Source organism: Diplotaxodon limnothrissa, linkage group LG18 (genome assembly GCF_057381915.1).
Source record: "Diplotaxodon limnothrissa isolate DT_005_m linkage group LG18, D_limnothrissa_male_GT1.1, whole genome shotgun sequence".
Lineage (NCBI taxonomy): Eukaryota > Metazoa > Chordata > Actinopteri > Cichliformes > Cichlidae > Diplotaxodon > Diplotaxodon limnothrissa.
Genome location: NC_140613.1, coordinates 40191731 through 40217263, shown reverse-complemented (window position 1 = coordinate 40217263; position 25533 = coordinate 40191731). Strand labels below are relative to the sequence as shown.

Genomic DNA, 25533 nt, shown 5'->3' with positions numbered 1-25533 from the left:
GCCGTATCAATATGTCAGCAATCATGCTCACTCACTCTTACTTCTTCTCTAAAATTAAATTAGGAGCCCACTGAAGTGCGAGCCAGAGAACGCAGTGAGGATGAGCGATGAGGGCTCTGCTATCAGATGTAAAAATCAGTACCCTCACCCCTCCGGTGGCTGTTGAAATATGATGAGCTAAAGAGGGAAATGGGAGTAAAAAAAGATGGAGGCTGTTGAGTCGCTTCTGAGTGAAGAGAAAATAGAAAGTGTATCCTCAGCAGAAGTGGCAGCCACTTTCAAACCACAGCAGCACCATTGGAAATGCATTAGAGGTGCCGTGGCTGTATTTACAGTGGGGTGCCTTCACTTATCAGAGGGGAAACTATTTATGATAGATCTATGAATAATGCATGCACTTAAAGCATGACAAAAATCCAAATTATCAAATGATCCTCCTGTTGGCCAGGCAGAAAGATTGAAGTCAATATTTAAATATTTACTTTACCCTTAAACGCACTGCCAACAAAACAACTACAGCGATACAGGGTGGTAAAGATAAAAGAGAGACACCGATTATATGTGTTTATTTTTAGTTATTTTTTTATTTATACAGCTAGTGTTGAAAAACCCATCAGGGTTTCAGTATAATCCCTGACGTGACAGCGAATAGGAGCAGCCTTCAGTGAAAGTATTGCTTGACTAAGTACCTATCCACAGTTATCTTACTCTATGAAGTTTGCATGGCAGGCACTGTCAGGATGACTCGATCTTACTATGGCAGCGAAGCGGTTTGATATATGACAGACTATTAGAGAGACAGAGAAAAAGACAAGCACAATTCTAATTGCATGCATATGTCTGTATACTGACCTCCTTTCTGGGTACCCATCAAATCAGCCAGCTACAGTAGATCTTAATTAGTATTTAATAATAATAACTAATAATAGTCATATTTGAACGTGACATCCAGTTTTTAATTGAAGCTTTAACATCAAACCACAACTGCCTCAAGAAACATCTGAGCTTTAAAATATGATCATGTGAGGAAATGAGTGACAAACAAATGCAGCGTTGGGTGTAATTTATTAAAAAGTAACACATTTCTGAGGTTGTAGCCATTACTGTTACAAAATAAGTTATGACAACACAGTATTCTTTTTCAAAACTACACTAATTTGTATAAGCTACAATTAAGTTAAGTGCTTGCTGAAGCTATATCGGTTATATAAGCTACATTAATTGAAACTTTTTCCTTTGTTACAAACTTGTATGTATTTATACCTCAAACTACAGCTGGGCAATAAAACAATACAAATAATTATTATGAAAAAACGTTTCCTGATAGCAATATGAAACATGGCTAATATAAGGCTGACAGAGCTGATGCTATCCATGTTTGGATCAAGACCGTGAAACCCCGACGAGTGCCACACCGAACCAGGCATGTGGTTGGAACAGAGTTAGAGCCATATCAGTTTCAATCTTTTTTTGTCCCTACAATTAAAAAAAGTATGTTTCTATCGAAAAACTAGACTTTTCATTTTTTATATTAGGAGCTCATGTTTTTTCTTTGAAACTGTAGATTTCCAGTGCACTTGTTTTCTTATGTAACACTTGAGGCTTTTGCCTGTTGTGAATTAAGATTTTGGCGTATGACACATTACCATGTTGTTTATTATTATTATTGTTATTATTATTATTATATTTTAATATTCTTTATTTAAAACACAGCCGCACACTGTTAAAGTACATGTACAACTTGACAAACAATTTTGGTTTAAGCAATATTTGGACCAAAATTAACCTGACATGTTCACATTTAGGAGTGAAAAAACCTTTAAGCTTGACAGAAAAAGTCTTTTGATTTCTATCGTGACATATATCATTCTCGACTGATATGACAATAACGTTATCGTGATAAGAATTGTTTCTATATCGCCCTCAATGTGACGCCAGGTGCAAACTTTATTTATACAGCTAGATTTTGTGGGAAGTAGCTTTAATGTCACAGATGACAACAGACCTAAAAAGCTATTGTCAATGAGCTTGGGTTTGCTTTTGCACAGCTGACGGTGTGTCTCATCAGACTTTAATCTTCACTTATCACACTGTGACATTCCAACCTCTCTCCTCCTACAATGAATAAAACTGTTTAACGTGTCTATTCCTTCGGGCTCTGCTGGTTATGTGATTTCATTTTCTCGGGCTATGAGGCATTAACCTCACCTTAAACTTTAGCACCCCATTATCAGGCCTGACTCTGCGTGCTCGTACAAAGGCCACCGTTTTATGTGAACTGTTACCAACCTTTGCTGTTACTGCTAGAAAAACATGTTTACGCCGTTTTATTCGGATTTAGTTTGGACCGGTGCATTCGGCCTCTAGATATTACTCGATATTCAATTAGCTGCAAGTTTTTTCAGCTGATCAAGAACTTGAGGTTGTAATTACATTTATATTTTCTGGTTGTGCTTTCTGAGTCGCTTGTTAGTTTGCACCCTTTTAAAATTAACACTTTGTATCTAATTAGGTACTTAATTAAAAGGAACTCGCCCCTCATTCATTTATTTTCTTCAAGCAGTGCGGCGGAACAGCTCCGCCACGATCAGCCAATAACTGACTGTTTTTAACTTTGCAACATGGGTTTCATGTTATATAAAGGACGCAACTGAAACCATATGATGCTACTTTGGTCTAAAAAATTCAACAATGACATGAGATATTTAGACCTCATTGTGCTCAGTGTGCTTTTCTTGATGGATACTGGGACTGTGTTGTTGTGTTGAACTTTTTGTGTTTGTTACAGGAGATACACATATATAAAAATTAGGGGTGCAACGATACTCGTATGGATATTGAACCGTTCGATACAGTGCTTTCGGTTCGGTACCCCTATGTATCAACAATTTTATCAACTTTTCTTCTGACGATGCTGTCTGTGTTGAGCGCTCAGTGGATCTGCGTTCGACTACTCCGCCTAGGCTGCACTGTTGAGCGCAGATCCACTGAGTGAAGCGCAAGCTAGCAAGACAGAAGCTAAGCTCCTTGCAACATGGCAAGCTGAATCTCTCCCACCCTCATTCAGATCTGGCGTTTGGAACTATCTTGGTGCTCATGTGACGTATGACCCTGAAGGTAAGCGCGTCATGGACAAAAGTAAAACAGTATGTCAGATGTGCCACGCAATGCTCAATTTGTGGGAACTAGTGTGTTAGCGCAGTTAGCTTGTTAACGTGTTGACGCCGTCCAGCCCCATGCACGGGGCGATCCGCGGTAGCTCGTTAACGGAGATTTGCCTTTTTGTGGCGTTAACGTCATTTCAGATTAACGCTGACAGCACTAGTGGGAACACAACGAATATGACTGCACGGTTACGCCGACATCGTGTCCAGTCAGTGTCTGTGTCTGCCCTGGTCCCACGTCCCTGTTCCCTCTGTTGCAGTGCCTGCGTGTGAGTCTGTGTCTTTAGTTCAGTCTGTGTTATGTTTCCTGTTTTATTTTGAAGGTCCATGTCTGATGTTAATGTATCTGGTTTCGCTTCCCCTTGTCTCATTAGGCCTGATTTGCCCCAGCTGTGTTTCCCTCCTGTTACCCATTCCCTGATTGCTCCCTCTGTGTATTTAAGCCCTGTGTTTCTCTGTGTCTGTGTTGTGATCTACCCTCGTTTATGCTGTGTGTTCTGTCTGCCTGCTCATGTAAGTTTATTTGGATTTTTGTTACGTTTTGCCATCTAGCAATAAAAGCTGAGTTTTGAAATATACTTTTGCGTGCCGTGAGTCTGCACTTTGGGTCCTATTCCTGCCTGCACACAGTGACACCTGACAGAGTTTTTTTTTTTTATTATTATTTTGTTGTTTCAGCAACATTAAATTTAAAAACTGTACTTTTGAGTAAAAATATATATTCATAATTTTAATAAATGACAAATTAAAAAGGCATGAACATTTTTTTTGTATCGAAAAAATATCGAACCGTGACACCAAAGTATTGAACCGAACCGTGAATTTTGTGCATCGTTGCACCGCTAGTAAAAATATATAAAAGTAAAAAAAAAAAAGTTAAACTAAAAAGTGTCTTTTTAATATTGTTAATGATTGCCTTAAAGCACAAGAGCAGTGTTTACATAAATGGCTTAATTTGCATTTAGAATTCAAGACCCAGGTTGTGCAACATGAAGTTTAGCTTTAAATGCATCTAAAAATGACAGTAAAAAAGATGGCAGTCTGCCAGCTAATCACATTTCTGGTTAAAAATTAACCATTAAGTAACTGATAGATTACGATCCTGCTCCTCTCAGTGGAGACCGAAGCAAGGTTACTAACAATATAAATAAAGAATCAGTAATATAAGCTCGGTGTGATTTACCTTGAGAGAGGACCCATTGATTGAGTTTGACGTGATAGAGCACAGAGCGAAGATTCCAGTGCTGAACGAGCGGATAACCAGACACCTCGCTGTAGTTCACCATACCTGCAATTATACACACATAAAAAACACACTTCCTGTAAAACAAAATAAATAAAGCAAAGAAAACTATAATATTTTTGTGTTATTTACTCCCACAAAGCAGAGGAGATTGCAGTCTTCAGTGCAACATCAAAGGGTGGCCCTATATTTCATTCTTGTTTACTTTACCTGAAAAATCAGGAAGGAAATGCAATAAATATGAATAATATCTTAGATGACGGGAGAACAGGCTCCAGTTTAAGATCAAGAGAAACAACCTGCATCTGCAGCTACCTGCTACTTAGAAAAAAAAAGGAAATGGCAACATTAGCATTTATTCAGAAATATGGTAATATACTGAACTCCTTTAAGTATAAAACGCATTAATTCTAAAGTAAGACTATGTTAGTATCAGTCACACAGCAAACTTTTACATCTTGGGGCCAAATATCAAACAAATATTGTGAGTTTCTGAAGCTCTTTATAATGTAAGTTCACACAGTGTTCACATTATATGAGAATTTTTATTTCTTGAAACCTGCCTGCTGTTTATCATAAAACAATCATAGCATATTGAATATTTACTCATAAGACTAAATAGCTTCATCGCAAATTCTTTTATCTCAACTGTTGATTCACTTTGAATTTGCACTAAACACTAAAAGTCTGTAGTAACTCCTAATTAGCCTCGTACAAAAAGGGCAATTACCCATAATTCAGTGTATTCTCTTTTATGACCCGTGTCCTCTGTATGACAATGATAGGCTGTGGTTTATGCATAACTAGAAGTGATTCAAATAACTTCTCTTATACTCAGACACAACAATAATTTCTGTTCAAGTCAACCCCCCGAAAATTAATGAGATTACAACTTATCTTTCATTTTAGTTGATGTATTAATAAAATCTATTAAGACAAAAGTATTACCATTTGAAAAAGAGATAAGGTCTCATGGCATAACAGAGAAAATAGTATACTCAGTGTGATTTTTAAAAGGGTGGATGAAAGTTTCCTAATTAGTTAACTATTTATGTTGCTACATGTTTTTCACTAACCATACAAGTTTCCAGTGTTTTTTCAACTTTAAGGCTTATTAGTTTATTTGCAAATCAGATCAACTTGTCCTTCGCATTAAAATCATGTAAAAACCAAAAGAAAACCTAAACAAAAGGTAAAAAAACCTGAAGTGTCGTGTTATTTCTGGTCATCCACTTTAGTCTGCAGAGTTTTTAAAGTCATTTTGTACAGCAACAGAATATTGCTTCTAAGAATTAATATGCCAGACATTCAAAGTTTTCTTCTGTGCTAACAAATAAACACAGGATTGATTGAGTTTGGTAATGTGTTAATTTCGTTATATGCTGCTAGGAAAACAGGAAATAGTTGTAGCAATTTAATGAAAGCTGCAAATATACATGTAAATACAGTTTTGTACAATTCTAACCAGCTTGCAAGACAATATTTGGTATGGCCACCTTTGTTCTTCAGCATAGTATAAACTCTCGTAAATATGTGTTCCTCTTCCTCTTCAGGCTTCTTGAAGGCTGTTCAAAACTCTTCTTTGGATGTTGGCTGCTTTTTGTTCCATCCTCTGTCCAGATGAGGATGGATGGCCCTGGGGGGGCCAGTCCATCATTGACGGTGTTCCATTGTGCATTTAGCTCTACCCAGTTATGACCTTGCTTTGGGATCATTGTCTTGTTCAAAAGAATGGAGCTGCTGCCAACCAGATGCTTAATAAAAGGTTCTGCACAGTGGATCAAAATCTGACCTTTTCTGTGTATATAACCACGACGAGCCACGACAGAGCGGAGACAGCATTTTACAGATGGCTGTAGACACTGTCGTACCTCCTGACCTCCTTCATATAAACCGATAGTGATTTCAAAAACGTCTAATTCTGATATATCTCTGCATAAGACCTTTTCAGTCCAGTTCTCGTGTAATTTGGTATACCACAGCATTTCCTTCTTGTTTCCCTTGCTTGAATGACTGGCTTCTTGACAGCCACCCTTTCACTGAGACCATTTCTAATAAGACTATGGCAAACTGTAGATCGATCAGTGAATGGTCATATGGTTCTCTCCAGTCAGGTCTTTGCTCGATTTTTTTTTTTCCCCTAATGTTTTATTTTTTATGTTTAAGGACATGACTTTCAGATACTTTACATTTGCTGTAGATAAGTTTAGGTCGGCCACGTCTTCTCTTGTCCTTCACTTTTCCAGTTCCCTAAAAATGTCACACTGCACATCATGCTTATATATCCCAGTCGTCAGTTTCTCCTTGAGAATCAACTTGCTGATGCGGAAATGCTATTTTATGCCTGTCAAACGGTGTTATTATTTCATATGCACAAATAAGGACTCCAGCTTGTTGGCTAATAAATGAATCCGAATAAATCAATACCCAATTTGAAGGTTTTTCATTTATGCAGATCTGTGTGCATTTTGCCAGATACCTCAGAGTGCTCGAGCACCTCGGTGTAGCTATGTGTCGGAGTGCCATCAGTTGATATTTTTCATGCTGCTATTTTTTCACACAGCATTCATTTACAGGTCAGTATATTACATATACTGATAGTCTCATTTAGCTTTCCCTGCTGACACCGTCTGCCCGAAAAAGTCACCCATGTGCAAACGTTTGTTTTTCTTTTGTTTTATTTGTATTTTTCATTTTGATCCACTGCACAGTTTATCAAATGCTGTGCATGCTCTTCGCTCCCTGACTGCCGATCTGCTGGCTTATCCAGGGCAAGAAATAGTTGGTGGCAGATAAAGCACAGCACATAGCAGAAGATAGATATTATGTGTTTCTATCTTTTATGGTGTGGTCTGCTGGGGCGGCAGCATCTCTGCTGGGGACAGGAAGAGACTGAACAGGGTGATCCGAAGGGCCAGCTCTGTTCTAGGATGCCCTCTGGACCCAGTGGAGGTGGTGAGTGACAGGAGAACGGCGGCTAAGCTGTCATCCCTGATGGACAACATCTCCCACCCCATGCAGCAGACTGTGACAGCACTGAGCAGCTCCTTCAGTGGGAGACTGCGGCACCCACGGTGTGGGACGGAGAGATTTCGCAGGTCTTTCCTCCCCACTGCTGTCAGACTCCATAATAAAGACTTTAACTGATCAAGCACACACATCCATACATATGCAATAATACTAAGTGCAATAATCCTTTCTGTCATCGTTGTATTTTTACTCAGTTGTATATAGTATTTGTATTTGTATTCTATTTTTATCTTATTGTATATTTATTTTATTCTACTGTATATAGTATTTTATTCTATTCTGTACAGCTGTGTACTGTATTTATTCTTATTGTATTCTAATTTTTGCCTCATAACTTTTGCACTGTCCACTTCCTGCTGTGACAAAACAAATTTCCCACGTGTGGGACTAATAAAGGTTATCTTATCTTATCTTATCTTATAGACATGGAAATGAGCCTGCAATGGCACACATGACAACGTAGAAACATTTATCGAGTACCACAGTGGGAAAGACCTAGACACAAGAGAACCAAAATTAAAGAATGAATCGAGCTTTTTACTGATCAATTATAAATTACATACAGTTTGTGATGGAGCACACATAATCTAAGGGAACGAGATGTTAAGTGAATATATAATCTTTGTCTCTTCTCTGTTGGGGATCGTGAAAATGAAATAGTTTGATTACGCAAAAATTCTTTAGCCCTCGTTGTGAATAAAGCGTCTGCCTGTCCAGGACACCCTTAGTTAAAGATAAGAGTGCCAGATCAGGCCTTTAACATCACTAATATCAGACCATAAACAGATCTGCTGAATATAAATCACCCAGAATCCTATGGCAACTGACAGCCATGTCATGTTGCATCAGTGGGATTACGGCAATACATCACTGTGACTGCTCCCACGGTGTTTGCAAGCACATTCAGAAGGTATCTGAATAGTGCTGTGGACTGAGACGCATATCCTGCAACTGCAGACACCGTAGAGGCAAAGACATGGAGGGAAAGAGAAGAACTGTGTGTCGGTGTGTGTGCATATGAGGTTGCCTGTGTGCTTTGGAGAGAAAAAGTGCACCTATTTTATGAAAAGGTGAGAGGGTAACAATAAATGATGACTAGGGAAAAAGGATGTCTGCATTCGCCAGTGAAGGGTGGAGGTGCATGTGCACGGCAAAGAAATGAAGACATATCAGTAACCAGCGTGAAGAATTTGTGATGCATATTGTGGAACTGAAATTGGCTGGGACACATCTATCACCTTTCTGAGGACGAACTTTTTTGTCCCTTGTATGGAAGGCTAGCTAGAGATCATCATACTTCATTTCACCATTTAAAGTGTAACAGCAGGTTTAGAAATTGGGGGGGAAAGTACTGAAGGTGCAGATGTGTTAACTTTACAGAAATTGTGACAAAGATTTGAACAGAAACAGCTTCTTAGAGGTGTCTAGAACAGCAGATGCAAGGGTTTTTCTGATCTGACATCCACAAAGACACCATCAAGACAAGCTGATCTGCACCTCTGACAGTTCAGCCCCTCAAAATCTTTTAAAATGACACATACAAAAGCTTTGCTTTATTTAGAAGTGAATTTGGTTTTGTTTTTCTCTCCAAAATATCAGGATAACTTATGGTGCACACTTTTTGTCCCTGACTTTCAAAAGCCAAAATACGATCAAATACATTAAAGGTTAGTAGTTAGGGTTCGGCCAACAAGTAGTTGTTGTGACACAAACTAGTTAAGGATCAGATAAACATTCATTTTTATGATAATAGAGTTTATATTTTTGTCTGATCCCAGATCATTTTTGATTCTGTGTCAGATTAAATGTTAGCGAGGTATGAATTCCTGCACTGATAAGTCCGAGGCACGTGATAAAGTACGCTCTGAATCACAGCTTTCTTTCTCAGTTATGCATGCTGTGTGGAAATAACCTAAAAGAAGGAAAAAATACAGATATGTTGAATAAGGACACGTTAGTCTTTCTGTTGAAATGTTATCAACTCCACTACACATTATAAAACAATTAAACTGTCATGCCCAGGGTCAATACTCAATCGTGATTAGGGATGGGTATCGAAAACCGGTTCTTGTTGAGAACCGGTTCCCACTGTTTCACTTCCTTGGAGTTGTTTGCCATTTTTGCAAACGATTCCCTTATTGATTCCAGTCGCCCCGAATGACGTCACCATGTTGCGGAGCGTCATTTACCTGGCAGGAAACACGGCGCGTAAGCGGCTCAAACACTCAAAAGTTTGGTTATACTTTACGAGAACGGATGACAACAGGGCAACTTGCAATACTTGCAAAGTAGATATTTCATTTAAGGGAGGAAACACTACGAATATGCAAAAGCATTTGCTCACAAAACACGCGATGACCTTAAATGAATGTCGTGTTTTTAATTCCGCTCCGGACTCGTGAATCTCAACCCAGCAGCAGCGGTAACGTTTGCACGTCCTCTCCCGTTAATGCGGCAGGTAAATAATCAACTAACAGTGCATATTATGTTAGCGCGATCTGCCTTATTACAAACCTGCCATTACTGTGCATTTAGGTGACCATGATGAGAGAGACAGACAGAGTCTGGCTGGCGCTCGCTGGCAGTTGTCGCTGCAGTCTACCGGTAGCGTCTCCTTTCAGGCCAGGATAGACGAATGTCACCGAGCAGTGACTCAGTTTGTGGTCAAAGGCTTGCACCCATTTGCCACAGCAGATGATTTTCAGTAAGTGAGTGTGTTTAATTGTAGGCAGGGACATTACTGGATATTCTTGTGTAATTGCTACAGAATAATTTATGTTATACTTTATTATTGCTACAGAAGAATATTTATTTTATTGTTTTACATTTACAATTTTTTTTCCTGGGGACCCTGTGACACCCCATTGAAGAGCTGTAGGCTGTGGATCTCTTAAGATCTCACTGTTGGGTTTGTAAGGCCATGTTACTCCTAAATTTCTATCTTGTTCAAAGAGACGATATAAAACACAGTTCTAAGCTAATCGACCTTAGTGTTCTCCTTTTTAAAATAAGAATCGATAAGAGAATCGATAAAGAATCGTTAAACAGAATCGAAAATGGAATCGGAATCAGGAAAATGTTATCAATACCCATCCCTAATTGTGATGTTTTATCTTTTGTGTGATTGAGTTGAACTTAGTATAAAATAACAATTTTAGTTTGGAAAACCATCCACAGCTCCAGGAAATATTCATTTTCAGCTGTGCCGTTCAATATTATAGGTATGGGTAAAGATCAGACTGTAATTAGGGGTCCATTATATACATGTTCAGCAATAGCTTTGAGTCAGAATGGTTTTCATCTTCATCATGTTATATCATAATCATATTATCCTAAAAACTGCCAAAAAAACTTATAGATAAATTTGTACCTTCTACTGTCTTGCATGTGTCATAAGAGATGTGCAAATCATTGCATTCAGTTTGCAAAATAAATTAAATATTATTAGAGGGCAATTGTTGTGAGGCTTTTGCTTTGACTGCTGACTTGTACGTTTGAGAAAAGGTCTAAGTGGAAGTGGTTCTGGTGCAAAAGGAAGCTGGACCTGTCTAAAAAATAACAGAGAAACTGAAGAGCGAATGCAACGGTGTTTCTTTTGAGAATAAACATCAACACATAAATTAGATATGAAGTATGACGATTGTTGTGTACAAGGCCAGTAACAGTTCCTCTACAAGGGTGCTGTGAAAATGCAACATTTGGCAGAGGCTTGACACCACGTATGAACTTGATGAATAAGCCTCTAAATGTGATGTTCCTGCATTGTACTCACCTTCAGCTACATCCATTTATCCCCTCTTATGGGAAATGGCTCCCCGGAACGATAGATATATTCCCCGGCACCACGAGAGCGAGAGCGCTCTACTACATAACCTCCCCATCCCCATCTCCATCCCCCGCCTCCCTTAGTAAAAATGAATAACAAGCCTAAAACATATACTGTAGTGCAGCGTATTCTTCTTCTTGCTGAAAGGCCTTGTCTCCCTTTTAGCCCTGGGGTGCTCTGCTCTCATTGTCTGACAGAATGATTAATTTGACTGAACTGAACTTTGCAAACATCCCAAGTTCACAGTCTCTCTGCACGCAGCCTTTCACAGAAGCAGCTTGCTCAGGGCCGCGCTGTGTACGAAGGCTGATTTCCTGTGTAAAAATACAACGGGGGAAATTTTTCTTATTAAGACCACACTGGGGAAAATAATCTTAAAAAGTAAAAAACAAAAAAAACAAAAACGAAACAACAAAACCTGCCGAAAAACAGCAAACCTCAGCTGAGGTGAAGGTCCAGCTAAGCACAAGTTAGCTGTGCATACATTTACTGCTGTAGTTAACTACACTCTGTAACTTGAGTGCTTTCTCTTCTGAGAGACACATTATATTTTTCAAACCACCACACTACACAGATACTGCTGCCGTGGCAGTTTAAGCTCAAGTAACATTTTGACACTTGAAGCATACAATAAATCATAAATGTGCTGCATTGTTTCGCTTACAACGAAAAACAAAAAACGCTGAAAACTTTATATCCTCGGACATCTTCAAGTTTCCAAAACTGCATCCATACATTTCAGCACTAATCAGCACTCTGAGCTTTATGCAGTTGGGAGACAGGTGCCCCAGAGGGCAGCACAGATTTCTTGGATAGTAAAAATTAGAGATGGCACGATACCACTTCTTTATGTCCGATACCGATATCATAAATTTGGATATCTGCCGATACCGATATGAATCCGATGTAGTGTATTTTTTAATCAATAAAACTGTTTTTTTAATATCTTGCTGCATTTTGTATAAGTTGATACTCAAGTTTAAATAAACAACAACACTAAAGCTATTCTGTTAGACCTGTATGTAAAAAATACACTGCACCCAAAATATTTCATAGTTCAGCAACACTGATCAATCTAATAAACTTAAACCTGCTCCATCCTTCCTATTCTGGTATTTTAAAGAGTACTTAGCAGAAATATTAAGCAACCTAACTAATAGGGTTGCAAACTCCCAGCAAAAAATAATAGGGAACCCCCCTCCACCTCACGATGCTTAATCGAAGTAATCAACTTTAATTTGATGCAGTGTGAAAAAAATGCACAGAAATCAATTATTTTTCAAGAATAATTAAATAGATTCAACATCTTTCTTCAACAGAATGGCAGACTGCACAGATGGTACCTTCCCAAAGGAAAAAGTACTATAGCTTACTAGGGTATATTAGACTTAACAGTTACTATATACAGTAATAGACTTCTATACATTTTACATCAGATTAAAACTTTGGGTGTAAGATTCAGATAATTATTTATTAAAAGCTAGACATTTTAAATGAGAATAAGAAAGAAAAGTATGTCTTTGTGCCCCCTTTTCCCTGTTACTGCCCTATCGGCCCCCCTGGCTAAACTTTGCTAGATCCGCCCCTGCACAGTTACCAGCGTCAGCTACGTAGAAAAAGATCCTGGTGTAGAAAGTAATATTAAATACATTCTAACAACAGCTGATCAAGCTTAAACGTGCTGCTGCTGTTCAGCCGCTGGTTTCCTCTTTCTGGCAGGAAGTGAGCAATAAACAAACAAGAGAGACGGACTCGCGACAGAAAATCAGCTGATCATTGATCAGTTTCACGATTGAAGTAGCAGCAAGAAGAGGCAGTCGCTCCATATATCGGTTGTTAAACTTAACGCTGGAATGCTTTACAAACATTCAGAGATGAACTTACACACTTGCTTTACTTCTCTCTCGGATCACTTCCTCGGAGATGAAATGCTGGTTTGGTAGCGAGGCTACAAATACACACAGCCGCTCTATCACGTGAGCACACTGCTCCGACGTGCTACGGTTATGAGCCGAGTCGCCGTGTCGCAAGTTTTGTGAGGTGCTTTTTTGATATTTAATGGATCGGATTACATTTTTTATTTCTCTCTGATATCCGATCCGGTAATTTACATCAGTATCGGACCGATACTGATACGTAATATCAGATTGGTCCATCTCTAGTAAAAATCATTAATCCCCCACTGTCAGAGGCTTAAATGTAATTGGACAAATTCATAATAATGGTTTTTGGGGAATTCTTTTCAAGCAACGACTGAAGTCTGGAGCCTGTGGACAAAGACTGACTTCCCCCTCCTGTGAGGATTTTTCTTTGGGGTCTTTCTGTCTTCAGTTTTGTCTTTCTTGCTTGGGTTGATACAAAGTGAATGAATTGGACACTGCAGAATATATCCCTCTTTTATACCTCTGAAAACAGCTGGTTTGCTTTTGCAGTCCGCTTTGGGTCACTATCTATGTGAACCTTGAAGCGCTGTCCATCTGAGCAGAAAGTACAGCTCTCTACACTCCACAATTCATCTGTCTGCTTCTGTCTTCTGCCACATCATCACTAAACACCTCCGACTCGGTGCCATCAGACGTTATGCATGCCCGTGCATCACATTGCATACACCGTGCTTTACAGGTGTTGTATGCACTGGATGAATATGGTGGAGATGGATAATGAAATGTATACGTCCTGGCAAGTGTTCCGTCTCAACTCACCATTTCAATCTTTTTCTTCTCAGAAGATTCTGAAGGGTTTACTTGACAGAAACTGCTGTTGCTTGCATTAGTCTGATGGACTTATTTAGTTTTTGCAGCCTAAAGATGTTTCCCATTTCCTGGCACTGAAATCTGCTTTCACTGCTTATTGTGGATTCACACTAACAGATTCCACATGCAAATGCCCCAATTGTGTCATCAACTCCAGACCTTTAACCTATAAATTACATTAAGAACTAACAAGGAAATAGTTCATGTCTCTCAGTGAAATCAGCCGTTGAGTGAATTGTGCAATTACATTTTTCCCTTTGAAACAGGGGCATGGGAATAAAAACAGCAGTAATTTCCTGATGGAACTTGGTTGCAATTTTATTTGTGTAACTGTTCTCAAAAGTTGAAATTCTGCACTTTTACTCCATACTCACCATCCAACTGTAACTCGAATCATTGTTGGTACATAGATTAAATAGCAAAAATTGTCTCAGTGTCAAAAGATAGATGTTTATGCCTTTTAAATGATACATAAACTTCATAAGAGAAACTGAAAATACAGAAACTTGCCTTAGATGACTTCTTTCCTACTTGCTGTGTTGACTCATCTGAATGCTTTACATTAATCTCGTGTTTGACTGCATTATATTTAATCTCATTAGTTTTGTTCATTACAATGAAATAATGTAGGAGCAAATTATGGGATGTACCTTATAATACAACTCAATCCAATAAATCAAAAAGGAACCACAGGGTCTCAGTGTCACAGCGCTGCTGCGATGATTGCAGTGCTGTTCACTATTAATAATACAAAGGCAGGAATGCTCACGCTTACTGCATCACACATGGACTTGAACAATGTGAAACGGGCCACTTTGTGGAGCAAAATAATAGTAAGTGAAATTACAGGCTCGCCTGGCTCCTGAAAGAGCAGGTTTAGTCATTAGGAAGTCTTTGTGTGAAAATAAAAAGGAGCTGTCAAATCTGAACTCCTAAAGTGAAATATGATCTTTTGTTGTTATGGTGGGCCCACCTTTTGAATATAACCAGATCACACATTGTGTCTGTCAATATTCCAGAGACTTCAAACTCAAGAATTAATGAAGTAGTCGAGTACAATCTTCAGTACTCTGTAATCTCCTCCTCAATAACTGAAAGGACTGACACATCCCAGCATCACACAGGCTTATAATAGCTCCTTACATGTTGTTTCTGACAGTGTTAGCAGCTGGTGTACAAATTACTGCTACAATGAACAGCTCGCTGTCCATGATGAGAATGACCAGGACGGAGCCCCGAACAGTCCTGCTGTTTAACACCAGCTGAGAATGAAGCAGGTTTATGTGAACAGAGGGAAACACGGTTCTTTCAAACTTCCTTCAGATGGATGAAGACGGGACTACATGGGTCGTATACTAAAGCAGATTAAATGCACCGTGGCCGTGTCATGGCTGACTATGTGATTAACAGCAATATTAAACTTCAAACTGATGAAAGACCTATATGTCTGTGTAACACTTCAGTCGAACAGAATGTAAAAGTTCTTTCCCTCCAGTGAGAGTGTTGGTACAGAATAAAGAGTCAAAGATAAAGCAGCTATTAAAGCATAAAGCAACGCAAAAGACAGGCGACGTGAAAAAATGAGGTGAAGAAATGAAAAGAAAAAGCTTGGTGACTTTAAGAAGGGCTGCAAAGCTGAGCTGTAGCTTGACGCCAAAGATCTTTGAACAGAAATAGAACCAATTAGGACAGAAAATGGCTGATGTAGAAAGCAGCAACAAAACCAATATACTAGTTGCCAATTCTTGATCAGGACTTCAAGGCGGACCGATAGTCTAAAATTAGACATCGGGGCCAAAATCATGCTTGAGCTACGCTTCAACACGAATAAAGTCGAAAGAGTTTACAATGCCTGAGCTCTTATTAGTTATCTGTAAGTAGGAAGGTGCATGTGGGAAGCACTTGTCTGGTCTCCTGCTGTTACTGTGCAGCTGCTATAAGAACCTTTAAAGCAGAAAAACAACACGCAGCCTAAAAATGATGAAGAACAGTGGGTACGTTACATCTTTAATTAAGCCATAGGTGATATTCTAACTATTTAACCCATAACATCCTGACTGCTGGTCAGTCTCAGTGAAGTCTCTCACTACACCGCTGAAGGGAAGTCACTGTGGGAGTTATTATTACAGCTGACATCAGGCTAAATCAATAATAAATACCCAAATCACCTGTGCAATACAATGTTAAACAAGAAATTGAAAGGACAAATTAATATTTAACTAACTCTTCACAATGCTTAATAAACACTCCATTTACAAGGAAAAAATGTGAACTTTCTGGGAATTATTTCTTGGTTCAGGCTTTAAAGGGTTTAGGAAGCTTGAACATTTAATAATAAAGCAGAACGTTTCTGTCTACCAGCGACTCTAGCATGAGTTTATATTTTAAACTCATAAATATTGGACAGTGCTGGGCTCTGGCTGTGTAACATTACATAAATCAAAGTCAAAGACTACAGTATGTGTAGGAGCTCACTAGAACGTGAATCAACAAGCTCGGTTCCCGTCTACTGGACTTTCTTGCTGTGTGACCCATGTTTGCTCACCTGTCTGCTTTTGCATTATCCAAAGAGAAAGAGGCAAAGCAAGTTGCATGATGCAAAAATCTCCAAATGGTCCTCAAGTTTTAAACATTTTGAGAAACATATTCAAAAGTTGCAAAAACAAGCTCACATACATTTGAATTTATTAGATACTAGTTCCAATTACTTTTACGCAGACAGTGATTTTCTCTCATGGAAATCACCTTGTAACCTCATGGCCATAAGCGACATGCACAACACTTCGGTCCCTTGTGTTGATATATGATTAAATAATAATGTATACTTTATTAGTCCTGTAGAAAATTGCTTAGTTCTATGTTTAACCCATTCACTCAGTGAAGCAGTGGGCAGACGGTACTTTGCTCGAGGGTACCTTGAACTCCCGACCTTGAAATCATGGGGCAAACACTCTACCTACTGAGCTATCCCTGCCAACAAAGATGCAGGAATAAAATGTGGGATAAAAACCTATCAGGGTGCACCATTACAATTACAATGTGCTCAAGAAACTAAACATGTTTAAGTTCTGATGATTTTACCATAAATCATCTTAAAATAATATATAGGTGTATACATAATAAGCTCCCTATAAGTGTTCTGTCAGCTTGTGGCTTATTTTTAATGTGTGCCTATATTATATAGATGTATGTTGGTAATGATTTTGTGTGTGTGTGTGTGTGTGTGTGTGTGTGTGTGTGTGTTTTAAAGTCCCAAACAGGGACAGGGATTTTAAATTATCTTAGGCTATAAATGCTGTGGTGTGTTTTATGTAGTTTATGTGGTTTATGTCACATGCAGCTCTTGTATTTTAGGATTTTAGGACCTTATGACCCAAAATGACATTTTTGTGTAATAAAAGATGAACATTTTTCTTTTTTTCAAGCTGAAATGTTTGCTTTTCTCTGTCAGTAAAATATGAACCACAAGAAATGACTTTGTGCTCAGATCTTTATGGCTGCAGAGGTCTGAAGATAAAATCTGTATTTTCTAAACCCTAAATTCATTTGATAGGTCGAAGATACGCAGGTGTTTTTCCAGCTGCTACATATATGTGAATATATTTTGTCTACATAACTTTAAACAGTTATGTTGTTTTAAAAACAAAGAAATTAATCATTTCAATTTTGAGAAATTTAACAATCCTTGTAACCTTGATCGAGACAGTCCTATCATCAGGCTTAGTGTCATATTAAACAGCGAACGAGTCATTTACTGAAAATGATCTGAAATGTGACCATACCTCCTATTTTAATCCCCCTCAGTGCTATGGTTATATGATTTCACTTGTCTGTGACAATGAGCCATCACTGGTCAATACTGGTCTTCGTGGCTTCATCAAACAATAACATGGTTGTAGAAAAATAGCCACAGTATGAAAAAGCAGACTCAATTTTCATGAAGCTGCTAAACAAGTCTTGTCACTGGAGGAGCATGGGTAATGAGAGTTACAAATCCCAAAACACACAGCACTCAGAGAAATGGAGAGAAAAATGTCAGCAAAAAAGAAAGAAATAAATCAACAAATCAATATAACCTGTGATTTCCACTGAGGGAAGGGAGACAAAAAGCCTCACCGTCTTTGTTCCACTTCCAATTAAACTGCTTAGGGAATCGAAATTGAGTTCTCTTGTTAACATGTGTGAGTCTGTCTCAAAGGGAAGCAGAGGAAAGAATATCAGACAAGTGCAGGGCTTGCTGAAGCTTGACACCAAAAGTACAAAGCTGATGGAAACCACATCCTGTCTAAACAGTCCTTCTGTAACTTTGGCTTATGGTGGGGTTTGTTATTTCAGTCGCTTCTCTAAGGAAGATTCATAGGAATGAGCGCAGGTGGGAAAGTAATCTTATGGCTCATAGAACCCCATTAACTAGCCTGGCCTGTGCTCCATTTCACTCTTGGATAAGTCTGGGAATGAATGATTTACTTGGGAAAAGAGAGGAAGGGGAGAGTGAAGACAGAGAAGTAAAAAAAAGAAAAGTAAGGGGTGAGTAGCAGACGGACGGACTTTCTAATAGGAAACCAAATGTAATACACCACGAGCCTGAATTCTTCAGCCATGAATTCAAATAAGAAAAAAAGAGACGGATGGAAGAAAAATCCTGAGCAGAAGGCCTGGGGTTGGTTACATTAGAGCTTAAGTCAAACATTTCAAGGACAGATTACTATCAAGAACTCTCATTGTTCTCGTCTTCCTTCAAGCAGGTAGCCTCTTCGAGTTACACTAATCCCAGCATCACTGTTCATATAACCCCTGTTCAAGCAGGAAATGTACTTGGCCCCTCTGAAGTAACATTTAGACCATGTCCAAAGCTAGCATTACTGCTGTGACCTGCAGTGGGCACTACTTTGTAAATCCTCTTATTCCTCTGTGGTCTGTGTGAGCTGATTTTCTGTGACATTCTTTTTCTAGTTTCACAATAAGACATTTCAATGAAAATGAGACAGCTTTTAAAGCGCCATTGCAGATACGACTTAGTCTCTGGACTCGGGCCTGGCTCAGTATGATGGATAAAGTTGTGCTTTATGATTTTTGTTCAGAATCAAGATGAAAACTTGTAGTTATGCTGGCAATGTGGCATCAAAGATCACAGCAATGGCCAAAGACGTTGCTGTGATCACAAGAGAAATTATTTGCATTTCTTAAAATATCTCAGTATCTCCTTAAAAGACGAGCAGAACAACATTATCACGATGCTATTTATGTTTTCAATGAATGAACTGAAATGCGTTTGGTGTCATTGCTGTGGTTTTATGAATAAAATGTGTCAAAGTTAACTAAATCCCCATGACCCTGAGCTCCTGCACTTAGATCCCAGGCTCAAAACTTTAAAAAAATAGATAAATAAAAATGTGTGCATCTGACAACAACACTCTGGGAACCCTTTCAGGCAATGAAGCCGTTGGCTTGACAAATGTAGCTAAACTCTAACAAATCATACTGCCAAACACATTATCAATAAGCCTAAAAGATGGGATAATTAGGCTGGCAGATGTGGCTGGTGACATCTCAAGGTGACACGCTTTTCATTTCCTCTGTGTTGAAGGAAGGGTGAAGGGACCACTAAAGGGGCCGCCGTTGCCAGAGATTCAAAATAAGATGCCAGAAAAGTTCTGCTGATACTGCTGTGCTTGCGTGGTCACAAGGCCATATGCTTCGACTTTAATTATGAGGGACTTGGGGAGAGAGGGACTCTGGGTTGAACTATGAATCACTGCCACTCTGTATGCCCCAAAAGCCCTGTTCTACTGGATTTAAACTGCGCCCACGCAGGTCTGCCACCGTCTATAAATATACCCCATGCTGATGAATGTATTAAATAGACAGCTGATAACACGGTGCATTCCTATATACCCTTTTTCAGCTTAATAAAATCCATATATCCAGAATGTTTAGTGTTATGTGAAAAGGATTAAATGGTGATTGTTAGTATAACCTGACCTAATGCATCCGGCCCTTTAAAATGTGGAAGCAGAAAAAAGCAAACGTCAAGCTACAACTCTGAAACAGATCGGTGCCGAATCCTCCAGTTAACAACTGGAAGCTTACTACTTGAGTTCTGTGTGTGAAGGTGGGTGTAGCTGGAGCAAAAAGTCAAACTTAAATTAGTGATGTGCTCTTGTTGCCCTTCAGCTGCCTCCAAAGACAAACAACTCAAACTCCAAACCTTTTGATAGAGAGTCCTGCTCCACAGCAGATCACTGAGGTTATTACTTATCCACCCAGCATTGTCCTGCTGTAGCACACGAGTGGCACTGCGGTCTAAAGCTTTTACAAATATTGAAAACTAGGCCTTAAGTCGAGCATGTGTACTGAAACTTTGAACCCTCGTGAGGTCTAAAGCAATCCTCCTGTTCGGTGACACAAACCTGCCTCTTACAAGTAGGGCAGGTCTGTGTCACCGGGACCCCCAGCCTCAGCTCTTTTCCCCTCAGGTAGAATGTTGTGACCCCCAGCTGTATTAATTATCCCGTCCAATGTTGTCAGCTAATTAACTGACACTTAACACAGGAACCGGCTGGGGCAACTCAATGCAATTAATCAGTGTTGAGAAATACATTAAAATCCTTCCTACACATAATTACTATAGAGTTTCTGCTTCTGCTGAATTTTCGTGTATTTACACTTGAAGTTTACACAAACAAAAATGCCTCACAGCTTTAGTTTAGACTCGCTAAAGTAGCCGACGGAAATGTAATTAACTAAAATGTGCATGTAAAATGAAGAGCAACCACTTAACCTAACCCCATGCAAGCTGGGGCACCTGGAGAGAGCCTACACATGCACAGGAAACACATGCATGCATAGACTGCACAGAAAGGCCCCGGGCAGCTGGTGGGTTTGAACCCAGGAGCTTCTTCCTGTGGGGCAACAGTGCTCACTGCGGCACCACCGTGCTGCCACTGGCAGAAACATTCCTAATCCTGAAGATATTACAGTTGATACTGCAGTTCGAGAGGCTAATCATAAGCTTACACTCTAGCATGAGTGATACTTTTTTTTTTTAACGTGTGTTTAAAGAAAAATCGATACAGCATATTCAGTAAATGATGCTGTAATATGACCTGTCATATGTTAAAGGACATATGACCTGGAACATGTCCTTTAACATTCCAACGTATCCCTCTTTACTACATTAAAGTTTATGCACTCTTTGCATTTATGACCATCATGACAAACTGGTTGAATGTCAACACAATCTAAAGGAACTGACAAAAAGAGAGGAGGAGGAGAAAGACAGAGAAGCACTTAGGAAACGAGACCCGTGGAGTCTGACAAAGCATAAAACTAGTCCAGCACAGAGGGAAGTGACAGGGAGTGTCATACGGTTGCAACCCCCTTGGCGGGGGAAGCACGGCTAAGGTGCAGTAACATCACCAGGTCAAAGCACAGCACAGTCAAGGTGCGACTGCTACAGAGTGCGCTGTGATTTTGCATGTGTGTAGAAAAAAGTGTACGAAAGTGAGACTAACTGATCAGATTAGGATGACAAAGTTATGGCAGCGACTGCGTGTCGTTAACTGTGTTTCTCCCACCAAACCCCACCCCCCCACCGTGGGGAAGGAGGGAAGGGGGAGGAGAAGGATATGATGACAAAGCTGGTGAAATGATGGGCCGCAGATGCCCTTCACCAACCTCTGAAGATGAACAGCTCCATCCGGGAGCCACTGATAAAGAGACTTGTTCTGCAGAGGGTCGTGAAGGTATTTCATCGTTTATCCTCTGGCTGCCCTGAATTAGAGCCGCTGCTGCTACGGACCCATCCTGATCAGACATATTGACTTCCACAAGGAACACAGATTTCCTGTTACAACTGTATATGTGACGACTCGTACATGTGCGCTCGTCCTGAGAGTTATTTATTATGAAATGCTACCCTACACTTCTGCTCTACTACAATACTGCTGGTGGTTGTATTGTTTACACTGTTTGTGTGTGAATGTTTGTTGTCATGGCTCCTGTACACACACACACACACACACACACACACACACACACACACACACACACAGCGAAAGTAGTGCACTCATTTCCAAATCCACAAGATAAAGTTCCAAACCTTCACAGGTGTGTTGAGGTGGGATGAAGCTTACAGCAGAATTTGAAGACGGGTGTGGTCTGACCCGTGAGTATTAAGCAAAAGAAGGGATTAAAATTCAGAAGATTTCCACATGAATGCATGACGACCATTGCAATTAATATATAATATATGAATGTGAAATGTGCCTCTGTGCAGTGCAACCAAGTGTCCTTCTTTCCGCTTCTCCATTAAAAACTAAAGTGCAAACGGAATTTAAATGTACAAGTTTTAAATGGATGAAGTATACCGCCTGACATGATCCCTTTTGTCTTGTATGACGAGGTTGGAGGGGTGTAATAGTGTTTGTCTGAGTGACAGCTGCTAGCAGGGGAACAAGAGAAAAAGCAAACTTACAGTAACCTTACATGTCAGAGGCTGACAGTGTCAACAGTGTGCTGTTTAAGAGGAAGGCCCACAGCAGCTTTGAAGTAGACTGAGGGGAATTCTGAGTGTTTGCATGGTTTACAAATGCAGACCAGCAGCTAATTAACTGCTAACCTAGAGACTGAGCACATTCAAAAAGCCTGAAGTATAGAAGTTCAGATGTGTGTTGATAAGTTAGGTAAGGACACTTTAGCTGGAATGATACATGCAAAAGCCTAAGGGTGCCTGAATACTTTTAGAACAATCACATTAACGGTGGTTAGCACAGTCACCACACACCAATGCTGGGGCGTTTTTGGGAAGTTTGCATGTTCTCCTTGCGCTTGTGTGGGTTCTTTCCAGGTATCCAGCTTCCTCTCACACTCTCACATGCAAGTCAGGCTAATTGGTGATTCTAAATTTGCTGTGGGTGTGAATGCGAGAGTGTATGGTGGCTCATGCCCTGTAACAGCTGGAATAGGCTCCAGCTCTCACGGACACTGAATTGGAGAGGCAGTTCAGAAAATGCATGGATGGATGGTGTGACCAAACATAACCAGCTGCTAAAACACTTTGTGTTCAGGTCGTATTTGTTATGAGATGTTTAAAAGAGGACTGCAGAGGTGAGAAAGTAAAAACAAGTTTTATTCAACAAGCTGATGAAGTTTAACAAAGACCGTGAACACAAACTGCAACAGCAGGATGGCAGGTGCACAGGCAGGGTGTCTGTCACAGGAGGGTGAGCAGACAATGCGAAAAAGGCCGGACTATATATACAAGGGAGAAGCGAGTGCGAACAACACACAGGTTGTGCAGAGAATCAAAAACGAAGAGGAAAACAAAGAGAGCAAAGCAACCAGAAACAAGTCAAGAGCTTTATTACCAAAATAAAAAAGACAAAGACAAGGAAACATGGGAGTACTTTGAAAAGGATATGAGAAAGTATATCAATTAAATCATAGCAGGGAAAGCTGAACAAACCCATCAACAAGAAACCACTGTGTTTCACTACATCCGATACAATTAAATTTGAGTCATCTAAGTCCGTGTGAACCTCCTGTGATTTGATAACGGTGTAGTGCTGGCTCCATATGTGATTAAAAAAATGAAACTGGAACGACCTCTGCGTTCATTTTGTCGTTTCTCAAAAATTTCAGATCTTCATTTTATCATTGTAGCATCAGGATAAGTGATTGTACCACTTTAATGAATATGCTGTTAATGAGCTTCAAACTGTTGCATATAAACGGCTGATTACAGCATATTGATTTGATCCCATTATGCAAAGAAAATTCAAATTATCATTGGCTGTGGGATAAAAGATGACTTAAGTATAATTTGGTATCGAGCATAAATAAAAGACTGAGAGGAGAAAAACTAGTGGTCATTCAATAGAACTTCCCTGTAGGAAACTAAAATAATCCATTTCTCTGTTTTGAATTATACAACTTTATTATACCCCAAGGCTTTGGTTATGCTGTTACATAAGATCCCTGTCAATAAATCTCATTAAAGCTGCTTTAGAATCAAGGGAAGCTAGGGACAGATGCTTAAGCACGGGCTTTCCAATTTAACAAGTGAATGAATAAATGGGCAGAGAAAACTCAACTGGAGGAGTCGCTGCTCACTGATCGCTCTTCTTCCCATGTTCTTTGCATTCGGTGGGGCTATTGGTGGGGAGCTAAGTGAGAGTTTATAATAAGCAGATCCGGAGAAATGCTAAACAACGGCAGGTCCCGCAGCGATTTGTCAACGTAATCAACGTCATTGATTATGACAGTGGCGCACTGCAAAGACGCTTGCACCTGGTGAAAGCATAGATTCCCCTGGAGAACAAATCTGTTGCAAGAAAACATCACCCACAATCATTTAACGTCATTTACGCTAGCTCGCTCTGTTGAGGTTATCTGCATGCATATATATTCATCGTTTAACAGGAGTATGCTTAAAAAGAAGAAGACGAAAGAAACGCAGAGGAGTTCTGAAATGCAAATGCGCGACTGCTGACACAAATTGCAGGAGTTATTCTCCTACATTTATCCTCCACGCCACGTGACAAAAACGAACAACTCTCGGAAAACGGCTGACTCCAAATGTTAACAGTTTGTGATGGTCCGCTTGCTTTTTTGACTTGCTTTTTTGACTTTCTAACTCTAACATTTTCAATAAAGACTCTTTATCCAAAACACAAATAACAGAAACAATATACTGTACATACTACTTAATCTCTAACAATCTTCAAAATCATTTGAACTGCTTTGTTATGCTAATGAATAGAAAAAGAACTTTTACCTTAAAAAACCAAGACACTGCAGTTATTCTGATAGCAACCATCAGCCCTGTCAGTCATGGCTCTCGTCGAGCTTAAGAATTCTCTCTCCCTCTCTGTCCCTGTGCTGAATAAATTATAGCCCACGCATGTTTTTCAAATTAAATACATGCTGAATAATTGCTGCGCTCCAGCACACTCTGCATCTTCACTCCCCTTAAAACTGCACCCACTGCCTAATCTGCCTTATCATATCCAATCCACATTCACGACTAGAGGGCTGCTGTTTGAGGATTTTGTCTTAGAATCCAATGGGGGGGGAAGACGAGGGCCCCTGAAGGCATGACCTTCCCTCACTGCCACCAATTATATCAAGGCCTTATAAAATATAGATTATGTGCCATCTTGGTGCTGACATATCTAATGGCTTACAGCATGGAGAGAGTGCGCGGAGACCACGGGCAGAACCTGAGGGGCGGTGGAGTTGGACATGACGAGATGAAGGAAATAACACAAAGAGTGACCTTGATGGGCCAAGCCTGGCCTGCTCCGAGAATGACTGAACAAACGAACAAACGAACGAACGATTGAATGGACAGGCTTATTTCCACAGGATTGTTTGATCGATTCAAATCTAATCAAGGCTCCAAAATGCACTGATTGCAATGATATTCATTAGCCTAAAATGCAATAAAAATGTATTATTAATGGATAGGAGCTGAATTTGGAACAATTGGCATTTAACTTTGTGTCTTAACCTTTC

General features: G+C 39.6%; 1 protein-coding gene across 3 annotated transcripts in view; it reads right to left on the bottom strand.

Moving 5' to 3' along the window:
- Positions 1-25533, bottom strand: part of astn1 (astrotactin 1) — a 482098-nt gene that overhangs the window by 171975 nt on the left and 284590 nt on the right. For all 3 annotated transcript variants that reach the window (XM_085377645.1, XM_085377646.1, XM_085377647.1), the window contains exon 16: positions 4348-4452. In XM_085377645.1, coding sequence (XP_085233771.1) covers positions 4348-4452 — 105 coding nt within the window. The remainder of the gene's footprint in view (positions 1-4347; positions 4453-25533) is intronic.